Here is a 19516-nt window from a genome sequence, read left to right as displayed (position 1 = left end):
TGAAATAAAAATCTTCCCTATTTATCTCAAACAAGGCCAAATATTCACTTTACATTAGTCAACCAACTGTACTATGATTCCCCTGAGTTTCATGGAATGGAAAGACGTTTCTCTAAAGCACACAGGAGACAGCTAACTTTTTCTTTGTTTCCTGTGCCCTAATTATTCCATTATAGTTTGACGTCCTTTCTCCTGAAATGACACTGACTTTAAAAACTCACATATTTCATGCATGCTTTGATGAGAGTAGTGACTAAGAATATTAAATATTGAACCTTTCATTATGGGTCAGTTTTTGAATTTACTTTTGGGCCAGTTTTGGGTCACTAGACTATATTGTTAAGACACAACAGCGTATAGAAGTTACAGCTTGCAATAAGAAAACATTGGCTTTTAAAAATTTTTGTAAGCATGGATGACTGTAAATGATCATTTTGTTCTTTACTTTCTATATTTTTTACAGCTACCTCATGTTTATTTTAAAATACTCAAAATACTGTCAAGCAATATGATTTCAGAAAAGTCTAGACATTACATAAAAAGGATGTCTATGATTTCTGAAGTTTAATTACAGTTCCTTCTTTGGAAAATAAACAAAGTCTCTGTAAAACTATATTATGCTAAAAGAAGAAATAAATTAAGATGCAACAACACCTTACATATATATTAGGTAAGCTCATTGATTAAAATATTATAGACTGACAGCTGTCCAGGGATCCAGCCAAAAACACTGGAAAAGAAAGCAGTGCTAAGAATTGAAAAGGGAAGAGATTCAATTTGGTTTGAAACTACACAACAGTACCTCCAAAAAAGGAATGCTGTTGAATAGTCATGTCAAGTACAGAGTTATGGAGAGAAATACATTTCTACCTGTAATTTGGACAAAACAAAAAAAGCCCAAAACACAACAACCCTGGACATTAATATTACCACAATTTTCAACAGCGTGAAGAAACCAGTGACTGAGTTTTTCAAAGGGAAAGACTAAGCTAATATAAATAAATAAATTCAAAGTTTTCCAAAATAAAATTCTTAAATTTTTCATGCCAACTGGGCATTTATCAATTGGACAAAATCCTCACAAATGCTATATCTCAAGATCCCTTACAATATTACACATAATAGGCTATACTCCTAGAGTGCGTCATGTTTATCTGTGGTAAACTGATGAATATATTTCCTTTTTTTTTCTTTTCATCAACAAAAAACTTTAATTGAAAATGTCACAGATGTTTCCATAAAATATTCCAAACACCAGCCTTCTGCTGCTGTTTCTTAGAGCTGGTGCCTGAAGTGCTACACAACTGGGTCAGAACATCACCAAATCCACGTGGCCTGACTCTGCAAAACCATCACAGAACAGGCAGGCAGGAAGCCTGGCCTGTGTTTTTTATTGATATCATCCCACTTCCACAGCAGCAGCACAGTGGTTACCCAAAAGAAGGTCATTTTCAGCTCCTGCTGAAAATGTAACAGAAAGTTATTGGATAACAGAAAGCTGTTGGATAGCCAAAGTAACAGAAATTAGCACAGGGTCAGACTGGAGCCAGAGCTGTTCTCATCCTCCCACTGGTGAGCAGAGGTGAAACAGCACAGTTACAGAATTAGTGCAGTCTGTCTTACAGCCTCCTGTTTTGCCTCACTGAATCACATTTCCATCTTCCTCTCCACGCCCTCTCCCATGTCCCCAGCTTCTCCCCCTTAGCCCACTCAACATCCGTGTTCCAACATTGGGATCTCTGTAACAAGACCACAAATGTGGGGTGACATGAACTCATCCACAGCAACTGGGAACCCCAGAGGCTGGGAAAATCCCAGCCCATCTCACACACTGACAACTGAGGCTGCTCACATCCAAGGGTCTGAGGACATTTTTTTTCTCCTGTCCAAAGTCATGGCTAATGACTGGCCAAGAGAAATCTTATATCCTACATTGTGAAACCTCAGCAGGGCCCTAGGTCTAACCCCCAGTACAGTTGTTCTCTGTAGTTATTCTCTGTCCCTCTGCTGTATCCCTGGAGGATGCTGTTTCAGCAAGAGATGCAGAGTGCAATTGATATCTCAGAGGTGCTGGTTTCAGCAAGTCTTCCCTCCCATTTCCTGCTACAGGACTGAAAGTTAGGAAGGGCTTTCCCTCAGGACTGTATTGTAGATTGGAAGCACAGTCTCAGGGTAATGATGCACATGGTTTGAGGGACAGAATCCTTCCAGGAAGGTGATTCGCCTTTCGCAGTGATAAGCAGTAAGATGGTGTCAGTACATTCCAGTTTTAGCCTTATCCTGCTTTTCCCCTTTGGAAAAGAATTCCTCAGCAGCAGCTATCAGTATCATCAATGTCACCACAGCCACCACCTGGCTTCATCCTTTCTCTGTTTTCATCTCAAATGCCACTTGGAAGCTTGTGAAAATTGCTCTGGGATACAAAGAGAAATGCACCTCTAAGTAAGGGTTCATTTACTGCTGCCTAGAGGAAACAGGAGAGACTGTTGTGCCTGTGACATAAAGTACACAGAATTAACCCATAGTGTGCAAACAGCTGTGAAGGACCATGGCTGGCCCTGAGCTCTCCATGAAGCCCACAATTCATCACTTACCTTGTGACACTGACATGTCTGGGCTCAGCGGACCTGTCCAATTCCTCTCTCTCTCTCCCAGCCAGAGGTACTCACAATGCAGGTTGGGAGCATGACATTCCTGTTTTTCATGCTAAGCCACTGCAAACTGCTCCCAGGAGGATGCCTATTTCTCACTGGCCCTGTGCCATCAAAAACTGACCTAATGAAGCAGTGCTGAGCAGCTGAAGTTGGCAGTGTCTGTGGCCGGGACAATTAGAGGTGCATTTATTGGCAAAATATTTGATTGCCCCAAAGGCTACCACATTCAGGTTCCCTGTCTTGATAATTCTGTAATGTGAAGATTTTTTTTTCCTCTTTCAAAACCACATGTAAGTTTTGCATTTGAATCCTTTAAGGACAGAACACAGCTTTACTTAGAATAAATAAACAAATCAGTAAACATTTTAATTAGAGCTCTCTTTTAATTACTAAGTTATAATTAGTGCCTCCTAGTTTATAAAGTATGTCCAGAACCTAGTTTATAAAGTATGTCCAGAATATTATGCCTATCAAATAGGCAATATTGTTTATGTCAAGGTATCTCACTTTTACTCCTCTGATTCTTTCCCTGATCCTGCTGTGAGTGAGGAACTGAGTGGGGCTAAAATGCCTCAAGTCTATTAACCAAAAAGAGCACTTCATCTGTTAAGTCATGAGGAAAACACTGAGATAAGGAAAATTCTAAATATCACCCAGCCAATGGTGCACTCAGGGCAATCAGTGCTGACCTCTCTCCTAAAATTAAGCACTTGCACATCTTCAGTAGATTTTGAAAATAAGGGGGAAACAGACTCTACCTCTTCATACACAGGGGAATGTTCACAGGATATGAGATAAAAGAATAACTCCTTCTCCTTCAGGTACATTATAAAAGACAGAGATGGCTCACAATGGATTTTTGTGTTACTGACAGGTACAGAAAAGACCAATTATATAGAGCATCAGGTCAGACGAATTAGATAATTAGATGGACTTCCAGCAGTGTTTTGGTCTTAAGCAGGGAAGTAAATATATATATATATATATATATATATATATATATATATATATATATATATATATATATATATATAAAGTACCTATGGAGTTTAAATTATGCCAGGCATAACTCAGAAGAGCTTTTCAAAATAGAAATTTTGGACTTAAATGCCTTCCTTGACCTAAATCTGACTTCAGGCACCTACATAAAGCAATTCCATGTAGTCCCTAAAGTTACACCAGGGAGAAATTCAGCCATAAATGCCATGATTTTTGTCATGTAATTTGCACCTTTTCTAGGTTCAAAATATTATTCCATTACCATTTACAAGACCATTCTAAATCTGTGTATCATCATGACACTATATATTGATCTTTTGAGTAGAAGGTAAATATTTAAGAACCTTTATTCATAATAACTAAATATTAAGCAATATTAAGCAATTGGCTTATTTGTATATATGTATTTATGAGTAAATATATAACAGCCCCTCTGAGCAGTTAACTGTTTTCAAGAGTCAAATCTATTTAAATAGTAGATTCTGTACAAGGGTTAACCTCTGCAGATTTATCTTTAAAGATATTAATAGCAAAGATGTTAATTCCCAAGAAAAACAATTTACATTCTTAAAGCAGGCTACACTTTTCCAAATCCTGGTAGAAAGAGGCAGGCAGCTTGCACATATAATTAAACTTCAAATTCCCCTGTAAATGGCAGAAAAAGTTCGATTTTTTTTTTTTTTTGAAGCTGGTTGATGTAGGAAGATTTTCATGAGATGTTTTCTCCTCTATCATCAATTTAATGATGTAAACAGAGATAGATTAAATGTGCACACCTTTCAGGTTGACATACCTGATGGGAAAAAAAAGAATCTCACAGCTGGAATTCTTCCTGAAAACTAAAATAGATGACAAATAAAAGAGCAATCTTCTACAGACACTTAATGAAGACAGGCTTCAAGGGGTTTTCTACACCAGAGAGTACTTTACACCCCAGGAGGAGACAAAGCCAGTAGATTTCTGCAGCTGAGGATTGCAGTCACAGCAGAATAAGTAAAATAACAAAAAACATATTACTTGTTAAATCACTTACAGTGGTTTTCCTTTGGATTCACAAGTCAAAATTATAGATTGTCCTTCTTCAGGCCATGAATTGGAAGAAATGATTTTAACTAAAGGTGTATCTAGGAAGAAAAAAATAGACAACTTGTTGATATACACAAAAAAGATTTATTATCTAAGAGTACATTCTTCTCTATTTACAACAGACTAAACCACAGATTTAATTTACACTTGTAGACAGTTTCATATGGAGCCTTGTGCAATTTCCATTGTCTTCAGGAAGGCAATAAAAATGACCAATGTAACTAAACCAGTAACTTTTTATATCCCTAGGAGACACAGATAGAAAGCATGTGTATACTAAGAAAAAACAAATTTTTATTTCTGTATTTGATGCAAATACTCCATTGACTATCCAAAAGTCTGATATCTAACAACAAAATAAATAAAAAAACATCTAGGATGAATAACAAGTACTCCATGCAATTGTTTGCCTATTTTTAGGCTGATATGATGGAATGCTACTATTAGAGGAATGAATGCAATAGTGTACATTTGAATAAGAGCCCTTTTGTTGTTGCAGAAGCTTGAAACTCATAATAAGAAAGCCACAATGGGCTTTCAGATAAAATACCTTGTTACAGACATTTTACAGGATATTATTTCTGAAATGCAATAAAGCTGCCCCTAAACCATAACAATCTTAAACAGAATTTGCAAAGAGAATGTTTCACATGTCTGCCAAAAGTACTACAGAGGAATCTGCAATCTGTCTAATGTGGTTGGATTAGTTTTATAGTTTTAATTGCAAAAAATACACAATACAGCCACTGTGAATTCATGCCAAATGAGCATTTGAAGTAGATCTTTAACTTTTAAAATAGTTGCCACCTGGCTTGCAAGAATATATTTTCATAGTCAACATATGACTGAGAGGGCCACCTTTATAAGGAACAAAAAAAAAAAAAAAAAAAAAGAAAAAAAAAAAAAAAAGAATGTAACACATTTTTTCCTTAGGAAGAAGAAAAACAAATTTCATTGTCACAGTGGAAAAAAAAAATCAGACTAAGTAGAAAAGTTTATATATGTCCTCATGGTTTCTTTCTCTATAGCTTCCTAATACAAATCACTTTATCATGCAAATCTAGGATACCTAAGTTTTGTCTCATTCAATTTGCAGTTGCTCTTTTCCTTAGCAGTGACACCACAGATGCCCTCTCATCAAGAAAATGTGAAAGAGCATGATAATACTACCCCACAAAATCAACCAAAAAACAAATTTAAAAGATATGCTGTAAAAAAAAAATTATTGTAATTTTTGATTATTTACTTTTACACACCACAGAGTAACAGCATGGCACAAGACAAGAAGAGGGAAAGACTTAGTGCAGGCTCTCTGTAATTCCATTGGAAGTATTTTCACCATCATTCAGCTTTCCAGAACAGCTGCTCTAACCTTATACCAGTAAAAAATCTGTTCCACAAGTTCATACTTTTAAGGACCCTGCAAACCATTATGCAGGTGACTAATCCTTTGGAGGCCAGGCTGGCATTTGCTTCATTTTTAGCACATGCTTAAGGCACTGACCTCAAGTGCCTTAATAAATCAGGGCATCAAGTACTTCTGTGATTCCAGTGGTGCTGTTGAAGATGAATAAATTACTCTCTTGACTATACATTGAACCAGAGGAGCAAATTAGTACCAGATAGGAATACATGAAGAATTTAACTGAGGGAGGGAGACAACTAATGCAATGAGATCAAGAGGTTTCCAGAGAAATATGAAAAAGAGCAAAACTTTGATGGAAGTAATCCTGACAGCCACAGGTGAAGGAAGAAATTAAAAGGCAATCTAACTATTACTCCTGGCTTAATTTTTTTTTTTTTAAATTATCAGCAGTTTATGCAATACCGTAAATGACCCAAATAAAATTGAAGAGAGGATTCCAGACAATTAAGCTTTCATCTGCATGGATCAATGCAGTGCTGTTTGCCCCAACTTAAAGTTCCCATTCCTCCTTTAATACACCAGGCAGCTCTCTGTTCTCCATGCACTTCTAAATAGAGCTTACTAACACAGAAATGTCTTATATTTATGTTTTGCTCTCTAAGGCACAACAAAGTGGTGTAGGAAATGCATTCCCCTCGTGGGTTCCCTGCTAATTGACTTAAAGAGTAACTACTTGTTTCCCTAAAGCAGAAAGCACAGAGTTTAATTCAATATATAATTTTTAGGGAAGAAAACAATGGAAAATTTTTGCATTTTAATAATGATTCTTTTTCAAAAAGTAGATATTCTATTTTGAGTGATTTATTCTCAGTATTACTCTTTCCATTTTTTTCTTTTTAGGCCATTCTTGATTTCTCTCCAGAATTAAAGTGTACACTTAAAAAGGGAAAACTTTTAAAGATAAACCTGCCCCCTATTTTCACATTCACATCAATAATTTAAATGAGAAGAAATCTTCAGAATAATTGAATTGAATCAAAACTAACCTAAATATCTTATTTTTACAAAGATGATAGAATCCTGCTGACTGGTACTTTTTCAGAACACAAAATGCTATTACAAAACAGTACCTCCCACTGTGACTGCTCATTTTGGAAGAACTTGAAAAGTATAAATGTACTCTATCAATAAATACTGTGAGTTTTGACCTGTCACACTTAAACGTATTAATCATAAGAACTGGAACATCACATGATCTCCAGCAAACAACAACATTAGAAAACAGCCTAAAGAAAGAAAATCAAGAACTGTAATACAGAAAGAGGTTGATTTCTTTTCAGATATGTTTATCAGCTTGTTATAAATAATGTAGATATGTAAAAAAAAAATAAAAAAAAATCTCCTTCTACAACCAGAACAAAGGAGTAGAGCCAAGGGTTTTAATGTTGGTCAGTTCTTTTCCTCCTCCTCTAAACTCAGTAGAAAAATACCAATGTCTACCAGCTGAACTTATCTGAACTTTAATAACTTGATTATTTTTTAGCATTTAACCCAGCAATTTCATGACAAAAAAATACCATAGGCCAGTATTCAAAGCAAAATTCTTCTGAACAAGGGAGTGATGACTACAGTTTCTTTACAATATCGACAAATATGTCCTTATCCTGAGTTCTAAGAACATTATGGAGGAGATAAGTTTTCCAGAAAGAATAAGTTTTGTGAAAAGTCCAATTCTATAAAAAAACCAGTGGTTTATATGAGTGTAAGCACCACAGCAAGGTTTCTCAATAAAACACACTGCTTTCAGTACCCAGTGACTTTTTTATTTACATCCATCTCCAGCGGCGCGAGCTTCTTTGGCCCTCCTGTCTTTAGTTTGAGTAATGAGGTCCTTATGAACTGAAACTGATTGCTACCAGCAACCTGAACTGAGGTTCAAACATGTCTTTACATATTTTCTACCCTCCATGAGCACAGAATCTGCTCATTTGTTTCTGGACATACCAGCTACAGGTAAGAATTATGGCATGGTGGGTTTTTTTGTATAACCTTTTGTGATTCAGCAGACCAAAGGCAAAAGTTCCACTGAGTGATTCTGCTTCATCCATCTTTCTAAGATTTGGTCTCATCTCACCTCACAAGCCTGGGGAACCCATTCCAAAGCTTTGGGAAGATTTATCTATTTTTGATCAGGCGATGGCATCTTCAGCAACTCACAAAATCAGTAAACATATGAGGAAAATTGATACTAGCTTATACCAGTAAAAAATCTGATCTGATACATGAAGAAATTAAACACTTCAACACTTGACTTTTGTTTTACTTTTAGCAGAAGCTAATGGCAACATTCATACCTTGTGGAACTACATTACTGGCTGATTTAATCTCTTGGAAGCTATTTTCAAAATAAAGGTGGTTCTTATCAGTCACTAGACCTTTGCCCTTAATCAGATCTTCTATGCTTAAAGGCGTGTGTGTTTGCTTTCAGAATGTGCTTGTTGTTTTTACACTGCTTGAAGTAAAATAGAATTCAGTATATATTTATATTATTTTATCACCAAGCCTTTATAAGGTTACATGCAGGATTACATTCCTTCACATAAATTTACTCATATAAAGTAATCACATGAAAGCTGCTGGAAAAAATCCTGGGTGGTAAGTTATGTTATACTTCATGTGCAAACCCTTGACAAATACAGTGTAAAAATGGAAAACTGAATTCATAAAAGTAAACAAATTTGCTAAGATTGTGAAACAGGCCAACAACAGAATCAGGCAATTAATCTCTACTAGTTTCTTCTTAGTGCCAAGAGAGTAAAAGTGGAATTTGGCCTGTTTCTCATATGTATCTTCATAAGTCTTTGGTCCCATCAGTTCTTAGCAAAACCTTACATGGAACTCACAGCTCTGACTAGGTTTTAAATTAAAGTTGTACTAAATCAAAGTACAACCCTTTGCTTCCTAGGGCATTAATCAGCAACAGGTGTGTAGGAATAGGCACATGAAAAAATCATTTTGTGAGACAAAGGGGTAGCATGAGGTTATTATAGGAACGTGCTATTTTATCAAATAATCCCTCCCTAATATAATCTTCAGTCAATATAATTACAATCCCAGAAACAGAAAATAAGACCACCTTTCTTCTTGGGCAAGTGTTAGGGTACGTGGAACACATATTTCATTTCATAGTTATTTCTTGCTTTTAAGAAATAACAATTGGAAGCAGTAGACTCTTCAGGAGCAGGAGTATTCATGATCTTGTAGTAATCACAATTCCAAGCGTGCTGAAAATGCACCTATGCAAAGAACTGTGCAGCAGTCTTTCCTCCAGGTAATTTTGATGTAAGTATTACTTTAGCTGTTTATAAACTCCTTGCCACTAGATTTTTCTACACATTTTGTTAAAAGCCAAATCTCAGCTTCCATTGGTGCTCCAGTAAAAGGAGAATTAACAGAAAAAGTCTGTCTCTCCTCTGCAGAAATTTACATAGGAATATTTTGTCAGATGTACAGAGACAAGTCAGAGCTCCTAATTTGCAAATTTTCTGCTGAATTATAGATTTTTTAAAAAAAGAAAGAGATGCAATAATATATTATTAAGTTTAAACTTAGCACCCCAAATATATGTAGCTGAATCCTCAGAAAGCAGAACAGAACAAGGGCCCCTCCTTTTTTTCCCTTACCAGGATAGAATTATTAATCCCAAGGGTCCTGTACTTCAGCAGTCTACATTTTAGAGACCTGCTCTACCTCCATGACTCAGGAAGCCACTTCTACACTCCCTCACTTACACATAATTTGATTTTTGTGAGAGGTTGTAATCAATCCATCAAATCAGTTATTAGACCCCATGCAGTGATTAATGAGAAAAAGAGGTTACTTACTCCACTGAGTACTGAAGTATTCACACTGTGTTGATCAGATCCAGCAAAATACTTATTTGACAGTAATTTAGAGATTAGAACATTCAACCTTTGGAGTTCATGGATTAAGGGTTTGGTCTGGTTCAGAGTGCAAGGACCTCCCATGCAATAGCAGAAGTCAGCCAGGAATGCCAAGGTCTCACTTCCAGCCAGATTTTGAACTAAGATTTCACCTTGAATCTGAAAAGGTTTTTATTCTTACCTGTTTCTTAGTTTGGATAAATCAGGATATTCTGACAAACTAAAAAAACTCCAGGTGTTATAAAATTTTTAGCCCAATAGACATAATGAGTTAGAATTCCCCAAGCAATTCAGTACTGTGCAAATTGTCTCTATTTACATTGAGCGCCAACATAGCCTGGAATATACCCTTCATTTTACATTTAGAAAAGTTTTCTAGAGCCAGATTAGGATATTCACAAAAAGAAAAACTCATAAAATTTTTTAAATTCCCGCCTGTTTCCTAGGAATGTGTCAATCCTTAGCATCAAGTGGTTTTGGTACATTCATTCTTGGGCTTTACATGCAAAAAATTTACTTAATTTTTTTTAAATTTTGAGCTGGGGGCCTCAGAGTAGCCTTCTTACATGTCAAGGATGACATTATGTTTGAACGTTCAAATAATTATGTTTTAAAAGTAAAATAATTAAATGTAAACACAATGCCATAAGCAGATCTTAGCTATTTTACCAATACCAACACAAACTTAAAAAATATTTGTCCAAACTAGCACCAAGTACACACTCAGCTAGGGCAATTATGTTTCCACTCTGTTATTTCATATAAAATGCCATGTCTCTTCACATCTTTTTAAACTTGTTTATTGCATGAAGTCTGTGATTCCTACTTCCTAAAGTAAAATGACATCACAGAAGATGTGGATCCTACCACATTTCAATTAAAATCTCCTGCTGTATTATCCATTTAAGGTCACACATGCTATACAGTAATTTTGCCATATGTTTGGACCTTCTCTTTGTACATGTCTAGCATGATTTTCTCATGATCAAAGCAATCCAATAATTAATATTTAAAAACAAAATATTTATTTACTCTTTAAGTAATAATGAATTCATAAAGTAGTATTGGTCTCAACTTCCAACTTTTAGTTTTGGGTAGGTTGGTTTACATAATTTTAAGGAAATGGGTGATAGTGGTTGACTAGTTAACCCAGGATATAGTGTCAAGCAGAAATCACTTTTCTCTTGGCTTCCTCTGCTTTTACTTCACCAAAGAAAGTATTTTTTTCTGTTGTAGAATATTAAAAGACCTGGCACAGAAAAAATGTTCCATTTCATGACAGTAACATATAATGTTCAATATATACAAGGTGCATAGAGAAAGATAAATCTTTTGAATTATTTTAGTTTATGAGTCTTTGGGGTTCAAAAGGAAAAATCCATTGGTCAGTTTCTTTCCTGTATGCATGGCACATATTAATGTGATATATGCTACCTAAATCTCTTTTTTTCAAAACATGAGGGACTGTGTACTTATTTTCTTTTTCTTTTCACAATGCCCTACTTAGTCTTGAAAGTTCTAGTAAAAAGAGCTAAACCTTGTGAAAACTGTAGAAAAAAAGAGCTGGTCAAACATTTGCATGCGATGAACAAAAACTTAACAGCTTACACAATATAGCACTACAACAAACATATTAAACCTCCAAAGCAAGACTCTTCTAACTGATTAGTTTCCATGCAGCCAAATTGTCAGGTGCCAGTCTCAAAACCAGGGCAGGAACAATCCTGTCCCTAATTGTGTTATAAATAATTGAAAGCAGCTCATTAACATCACTTGACCCTAGGTCTCTGCTGGAATACTTTGATTCTGATGCATCTTTCCTTTAAAAGTGACTCTCTCTCTGTAGTTGATGTTATGAACGTCTCGCCAGCTGCAGCAAGAAGCTGAGTTTGTTGTAATGAAACCTGTGATCCTTGCTGGACTTGCTGTTTGAGTGCAAATTATGTTAACAGCAAAAGGAAAGACACGGGAAAGGTCCAGGGAAGGGAAAACACTTTGCTGTCAGCGTTTGTCAGGGGGAGCAAGAGCTCACAATACATCAGGATGTGCTACAAGTGTTACTTACAATCCTCCTGCTAAAAGCATTGATACTACCTCCTTATTTAATCTTTTAGGATGATGAGTAGATGGTTTTAATTATCTTTTGTCACTAGAAATTTTCTCCCATACTCAATGATTTAAAAAGCCTTAAAAGCGCTGCTACTAAGAAAAGGCTTTGTATGACAACTTAGCTGAGCACTGAGATTCAGCAGTGTGGAATATGATGAAGGACCCATTCAGGAAGAAAGCTGTGCTTGTGTGACAGAGCACTTCTTCCCACTGTGATCACTGAGCATCCCATGGATGCCAGGTTTTACCTTCCTGGGCCCTAAGCAACATAGGGAACATGTCTTATTAATTACTTGCCAGTTCAGAACACACTCAGCTGAGCTCCAGGCAGCCCAGACAAAACACACAGACTTTTCTATGGTGTAACATCTGTGTCATGGATGCCAGATCAGCTGGCAAGGAAAAGGACAACCCCCACCCTCCTCCCATTACCCACTGACTGCTTCCAGAATACTCCAAGTTCTGAATTAATACCTTAATCTTGTGCAGCGGTACCTCCTGCCTGGATCTATAATACTCAGATTTACTCTGCCATTTTTAATAAAATATATTTACCTTGTTGTTTTTTGATTTGAACACAAACCACCATTTCCTCTTTGTACCAGAGTACAAGTTACTATAACTGGTTCATTACAACACATTTTTCTTCTTACAGTTTTACCTAAATTATGAGCTACCAACAGCATGTCTTTAGTTCATGGTTTTACTTTATGACTGCAAACCTTCTGAATACTGAAAAGCTTTCATAAATTTCTCAGATATTTTACTGTAGCAGTGAACAACAACAGTTCTGGTGCTATCATTTTAAAAAATGTTATAAAAATCCAACAGTCCGATAATAAAAGATTATTGCTACCTGGTAATAAATGGCTGCCAGATGATAAGATTTTAAAAGTTTTTCCTGAGAGACTAATTCATTTACTGTCTACCCATTTTTGTCTTTTTTTTTCAAAATGCATGTTTGTGAAATCCATTTATGTCACAGCCTTCTACATTTTTCATTGCACTTTTCCTCTCTCTTATATCCTTGGAACCTTTCCATCATTTCCAGATGCAAAGATAAAATAAGCAGATACCTCTGAAAATGATGATTTATCTACTTTCTAAATTAATTAGCACTGGAGTAAGCACAGGCAAGTTTCAGGATTTTTTTTTTTTCCCTCAGAAACCATGAGATTATAATAATTTTCATACATGGATAGCAATTATAAAGCTCATTGAAAATTCTCTAGTCCTACATAATTTTATTTCTATTTCTAAAAATTGTAAGAAGATAAGCTTAGGAAAGAAGAGACTTTAAAAGTAAATTCCAAGGACAAACCACTCCAGTATACAGAAAAATAAGCATCAGATTGGATATCCTAAATGAGATGAGAAAGAGGAGAGAGGAGCACTTTAATCAGCTCTGTGCAAGTGCTCACCATTTTTAATAGCTTTTAAACTTACCAGCTGTGCATCCTACAGCTGTGAATCAGCATTTCCCCCAAATTTGGCTTATTTTGTAAATGGCAAGCAGCATGGCTTCTGTCTGTGCACTGCTGCCTTGAATAAGCACTAAGGTGCAAGTCTGCCTTGGTAATGTCAACAAAGTAGCCTGGCAGATACACGAAGTGAAGTTTGATGCTCTGCTTCAGAACAGAATGAATAACTCATTGCTTAAATGGATGAGAGAAGAAAAAAATCAATATTATGTAACTGAAAAATTATTTAATTCGTAATATTTTGTGGGTGAGTCATTCAAGCAATTCAAGTCGTTCAAGCAATTGTGCCATGCAAATGGCATTTAATTTCAGTAAAAGTATTCAACAACACAGTGAAATTAAGCTTTATGATAATACTTCAATACTTCACTGATAGAAGCAAATACTTGGTACCATATTCACATGGATATTCAAATGTCTTCTTTTTGTACTCCTTTAAAACTGCTTTACAGTTAAGCAGGACCAGAAACAGCATATGGTCCCTTTGTTACCTGAGATTCCTTGATGAATTCTGTTGTGTCATCCTTAATCTCAGCTGGTTTATTTTAAAATGATGTTTTTTTGTAGGAAAGAGTATTAACAGCTTGTAACAGAAGAGTGTAAATACACTCTCCTGGACCAAAACAAGAAAGTGGATGCCAGTGTGGGGGAAAAGAAAGAACTGATCAGTCAAATATTCCCTCCTGACACTCATATTACATGAGTGCCTGAATTTGAGCACCAACCTGGCAGGAAACCATTTAGGTTACTAATTCTGTGGGCACTGATTATGTGGTACTTTGTTAAAGACATCCATTGGACTTGTTTCAACACCTCACCTGCTGGCCATGCCAGGCTCCTTCACCACAATTACTAAAACACAATAAAGGAATGAAACGTGGTAGTACATAACATGTGGCTTGGGGTTTTGGGAGGGTGAAAGAGAAGCTGGAAGTACAACATCAAAGCTCCACATTCCCCCCTGCTCCATATCAAATGTTTACAAGCTTATCCTGCCTTTGTCACATAATGTGTTCTTTGATCATTCTTACCTACTTTGTGCTTGCCCTTAACCCATGCAGAGATAAATGTGAACACATCAGTAGCCCCTGCTGAATTAAGTGAAAGACAGAATGGCACTGTCACCCCAGATCTGAGTGTGTGCCACTCCATGGAGACAGCACCAGCCACTCTCCTTTACATGGCTTTGCAGAATGGGTCACTGTTTCTGAATTAGGCATTGAGTCCCATCCACGTATGAATGATACGGTAGAAACAATATTTTCTTTGCAAATCAGTTCTGTTTTCTCCAATGAATGCAAGCAATGAAGCTTAGTTTTGCAACTTTCATCTTGTTTAATTATTTTTGTCATGCCACTTTTTCAGAGTAAACAGTAAAATCTGTTCCATTTAGCATCTCCATTGCCTTACACTTTTCTCTCTCCAACTTACTCATGTTTTATCTCACTTTTTGCTGTTAAGAGAAGGAAAAAAAAGACAAAGAAAAGTCTTCTGCCTAAACCACGCTATAAAGAAATTCTGAACTTTGAGAGAGCTCATGACCTTTCAGTGTAACTATATCTTCTCAGATTCTTTTGTTTAAAGCCTTCATTGTTCTGTTGTGTCTGACTTAAATTATGTTGAATACAGCTTAAGAACACCCATATATAGCAAATCCATAACTGTTGGAGGAGTTAAAATAGAGCTCTGGATGCTCAGCATTTCCAAATATATTTTCAGTCTTTTTTCTGACATTCATATCAGATATTGGACACTATAAAAGTTTAGTCTATGTAAAAATAACTAAGCAGTAGCATCAGGAAATGAAAATTTGATTTGCTTCTTGAAAATATGCATCCCACCCTCATGAATGGCAAACTTCTCTTCCTTGGGAAGTTCTGGTAATGATCTCTAAATTTGTTTTTTATCTTTTCCTCCAGACTGCCTCACCTGCCTTCTAGTCTTTCCTACTTTTAATATTATTAAGCCCTCTCTCCCAAACTTCCTTTAAAACCTTCTGGAGCCCACTCTTAGTCACACAACAGGCACATGGAATATCCCACCCACGCCAGATTTCAAAGTTTTTATGCAGAGTAGACAAGCCACTCTGTGTATTTTCTACATAAGATTTTACAGAGATATAAATTAGATTATATTTCACTTGTAAACCGTATTTGAACATAAACCTACAGATGGTAAAGGTCAGAATTGTACATTAACCCTTTGAACTGGATATCCCCTTTGAAAGATGAAAGTTTGGCAGTAAATGGACTTACAAGTTTATGAATTATTTTGCATTTAAATAATGGATTTCTTGTTTTCATTTGTCATTAACCTAATTGATCTCATTTAAACATGCAAATTGTAGCAGTGAACTTTTCTGGTCACAGATATCTTCCTTTACTGTGTACAGTAACTATCCTTTAAGTTTCATTTATTTCAAGCATTCATCAATATTAAAAGTTTAAGAAATGTAACTGTACTAATTAGCAAAGTGCCTGTATAATTATTGAGCTATATAATTAATGTTCTACTTAATTTTCATTCAATATGAAGAGATGTAGAGTACTTAAACTTTAGCTTTTAAATTGCATTCTTATTATTACTGTTTTTAACTGCATCTTACACTGGTAAGTATAGAAACATCCCTCCTTAAAGGGGATAGACGAACAGCTGGTCCTCAAAGTATTGTGTTGAGATATATTTATTTTCCATATTAACATTCACAGGGTGAATTCAGGAACAAGAAAAGAAACAAAACAAAACCCAAACCTGTTTGGGTTGTTTGAGTATCACAACCTGGGTGAGTCTCGGGCGGGAAGCTGAATGTGTAAAAAGGATAAACTTATATATGAGAGAGTCAACTGGAAGACACCAGAATTGTCTCCTTCTTAAGGTCACAGCAATCCAGCAGAACATCTTCAGTGAAGGAGAAAAGGAGGAACAGAGCTCAGAGGGTAGATCTCTACAGGATGGGAGCAGCAAAGAGATTTTGGCTCCTTTCAGATTCAGGGAGCCATTTCTGAAAACATCCTGCTTTTCCTCATGAGCTTCTGCAGGACCTGAGCAGCTCACAGGTTTTCCTGGAAGTGAAAGATATCCCTGCTTGCTTAGGCTTACAGAGATTGTCTGTGATCAGAGGCTTTGTGAAAGACAAGGTCCTGTCTGCACATCAGACAGAAAATAAAGCCCCCTCTTCCTTCTTGAGCTGGAACAAAAGGTGGCTTTAATCAATAAGACCAAGCTTCAAATACTGGCCTCCTTCCACAAGTTCCAGAGGTCTCTGAGGTATCACAGTTCCAAACCACTCAAATAACACCATGATAAAATGGTTGTAGGAAGAGAATAAATTGTGCTAGTTTGAAATAGAGAACTGCAATGCCCTGGATGTGCAAATCTCAGGTGAGTTCTTTTTTTTTTTTTTTTTGTGACTCTAGGGAATTATGCCCCTGGAACATCCAGGTCTTTTCACTGTATCAGAAGTTATAGGAGAATTGTGTGGTTAAACTGATTGAGTGAAGTTATCATTACACAGGCATTTTCTCTCTTGGCAAAATCAAAACAAGTTTCAATTCTCACAAGAATTGCAACTATTTTCACTCCTGACTCAATAGACAAGCTATTTGTTTGAGCTCACCTAGTATTTTGGGGCCATGTTAAAAAAAAAAAAAAATCAAAGAAAAACTGGAAGGCTATAACACCTTATTATCCTAGTTAACAAATCATTTCCTGACTCTGAGGATGCATCTCTTACCAGATTGTTCATATAAAGATGGTGGCAGCGTGTAATCACACCAAATGTTACCGAATCTTATTTCTAGCCAGTGTATCTGTCAGAATGTCACACAGTGTAATGAAAAGATAGTCACAAGCAAATGAGAATGACCAACTCTGTTTACTGATCAGAAACAAAAGAGATCAGCATCAGTGAATGAAACTTCTTTTAACTCTCATATTTTCTTCACTTCAGAAAAACTTATTCTCTACCTAAAGAGTAAAAGCTCCTTCCAAAAAAAGGGAGATGTGCCCTTGTTCCTGAAGCATAGGTGCCACTTAACACTGAGATAATTCTGGGAGACATACCACAATTCAAAAAAAAAAAAATAAAAAAAAAATAAAAAAAAAAATCAAAGTAAATGAGAGAAGGAGGGAGATATGCCAAAGTGAAAAAGCAAAGATGTTTCTTTAAGCACAAAATTGGGGGAAACAACTAAAGTAAGTAAAGAGAAAGGAGCACATGAAGAGAAAATTAGAATCAGCTTCAAAAAGACAAATGGTCACACAGCTTAAAGAAACTGAATGTGTGACACCTATTTTAATCATTTACAGTACAGAAGGACCATATGTAGGCAGCAGAGAAAAGTTTTCCTTTCCTCTCCTATTTTATCATAGCTAAGAAGTGTCTCATTTTGTGTGCTTTTGCATGGGCACACATCTGCCCTTTCTGAACTACAAAAAGTCAGCAAGTCTGGGTGGAGACAGACACCTTGAAGAGCCACTAACATATCTAACATGTGACATTCATTAGAATTGAACATTAAGACTTAATGAAGAAGTCAGGGTTTTTTGTCTCTGTATACTGTTCTGATGGGCAGCTCTGAGTCTTTTAGACATTATATATCTATCTAAATATAGATCTATCTATCTATCTATCTATATATCTATTATATATCTATCTATTATTATATGTCGCAGACACAGAGTCCAGCACCCAACTATTCACGACCCTTTTCTGGCCTTTTCTTTAGAATACCTTATTTATTATATAGCACTACATGTAGTGCTATATGAAGGTGCAGTACGTTATATAATACAATTAATACATTTTTATATATTCACATACATTTTTAACTCATACACATTCAGAATGTGCATTTCAGAAACTCTGTTCCAACAAAAACTTGAAAGCAGTCAAGAGGAAGAAGTGCACTAAGCCCTCCTACTGAGCGTCAGGGAACTCTCTTTGATGAAATTACTCTGCTTGCACCAGAAGAAATTCTGGACCCATCTTGCCATCAGGAAAGCTTCCATTTGTTGTTACATCAGGAGTGAGAGGGCAGGGTGCTGTCAGACACGTGTGCACACACAGACACCCCGTGTTCTACACGGCCGCACAGCGCGTGCCTGATCCCGTCCGCAGCCTGCTGCACTCTTCTTTACTTAATGCAAAATCAATACCTTTATTTCCAGGACAACGATTCCAACATTCTCATGGAATGGCTGCCTGATTTGAAAGTCAAGTCCAGATGTTCATTGCAAAATAATCTAAGCCCACAAAAGAAGAAGTGTGCCTATCACACAAACATGTTGGAACAGCCTGCAGAAGCAAGTTAGCTGATGGCTATAGATTTGTCAGGCTGACAATTCACTGCACATCTGTGTCTGCCAATATGGAATTTACTCAAAATTGCCTCTCTAGACACTTCTTTACATAACACATATTTAGCTTATTAGTGCTGTCATTTGGGAGTGTGGTCAGCTTTTGAGCAAAATCTCACTGAGTCCATTAGCACGGATCACATCACAGCTGCCATTTTAGAAGTGCAGTGATTAGGTTTGAAGTTCAAATGATTTGATTTCACTTTAAGGCTTCAAAAGCAGCCTCTGGGGTAGATTTACACAATTAATTTTTACTGAGGTCTGCTGGGTAATTTACTGTAGTCAGAGAATCTTCACTAAGGTAAGGTAATTACCACTGGGTAATTTTATGGCACTCCATTCAGCACAAAGAAGCATGTTAGCTGGTTGCTGCTCCGATAAGACCTGGAAGGAAGAGAAGCTGCTGCTTTTGGGAATCACAACATGCCTGCAACTCTGAGGAGGGATAAGAAGAATTCACCGACTTCCCAGATGTGGACCAGAAGTTGTACATGCCCTCAAAATGTCTTTTCAGGGGCG

At 36.4% G+C, this 19516-nt stretch overlaps 1 protein-coding gene across 4 annotated transcripts in view; it reads right to left on the bottom strand.

The window, feature by feature from the left end:
• CADM2 (cell adhesion molecule 2) overlaps nt 1–19516 on the bottom strand; it is a 585014-nt gene that overhangs the window by 86109 nt on the left and 479389 nt on the right. For all 4 annotated transcript variants that reach the window (XM_030263057.4, XM_030263065.4, XM_030263073.4 and 1 more), the window contains one exon: nt 4687–4777. In XM_030263057.4, coding sequence (XP_030118917.1) covers nt 4687–4777 — 91 coding nt within the window. The remainder of the gene's footprint in view (nt 1–4686; nt 4778–19516) is intronic.

The sequence above is a fragment of the Taeniopygia guttata genome, chromosome 1 (assembly GCF_048771995.1).
Source record: "Taeniopygia guttata chromosome 1, bTaeGut7.mat, whole genome shotgun sequence".
Classification (NCBI taxonomy): Eukaryota; Metazoa; Chordata; class Aves; order Passeriformes; family Estrildidae; genus Taeniopygia; species Taeniopygia guttata.
Note: the sequence above shows the minus strand (reverse complement) of the source record. Positions and strands in the feature narration are given on the sequence as shown.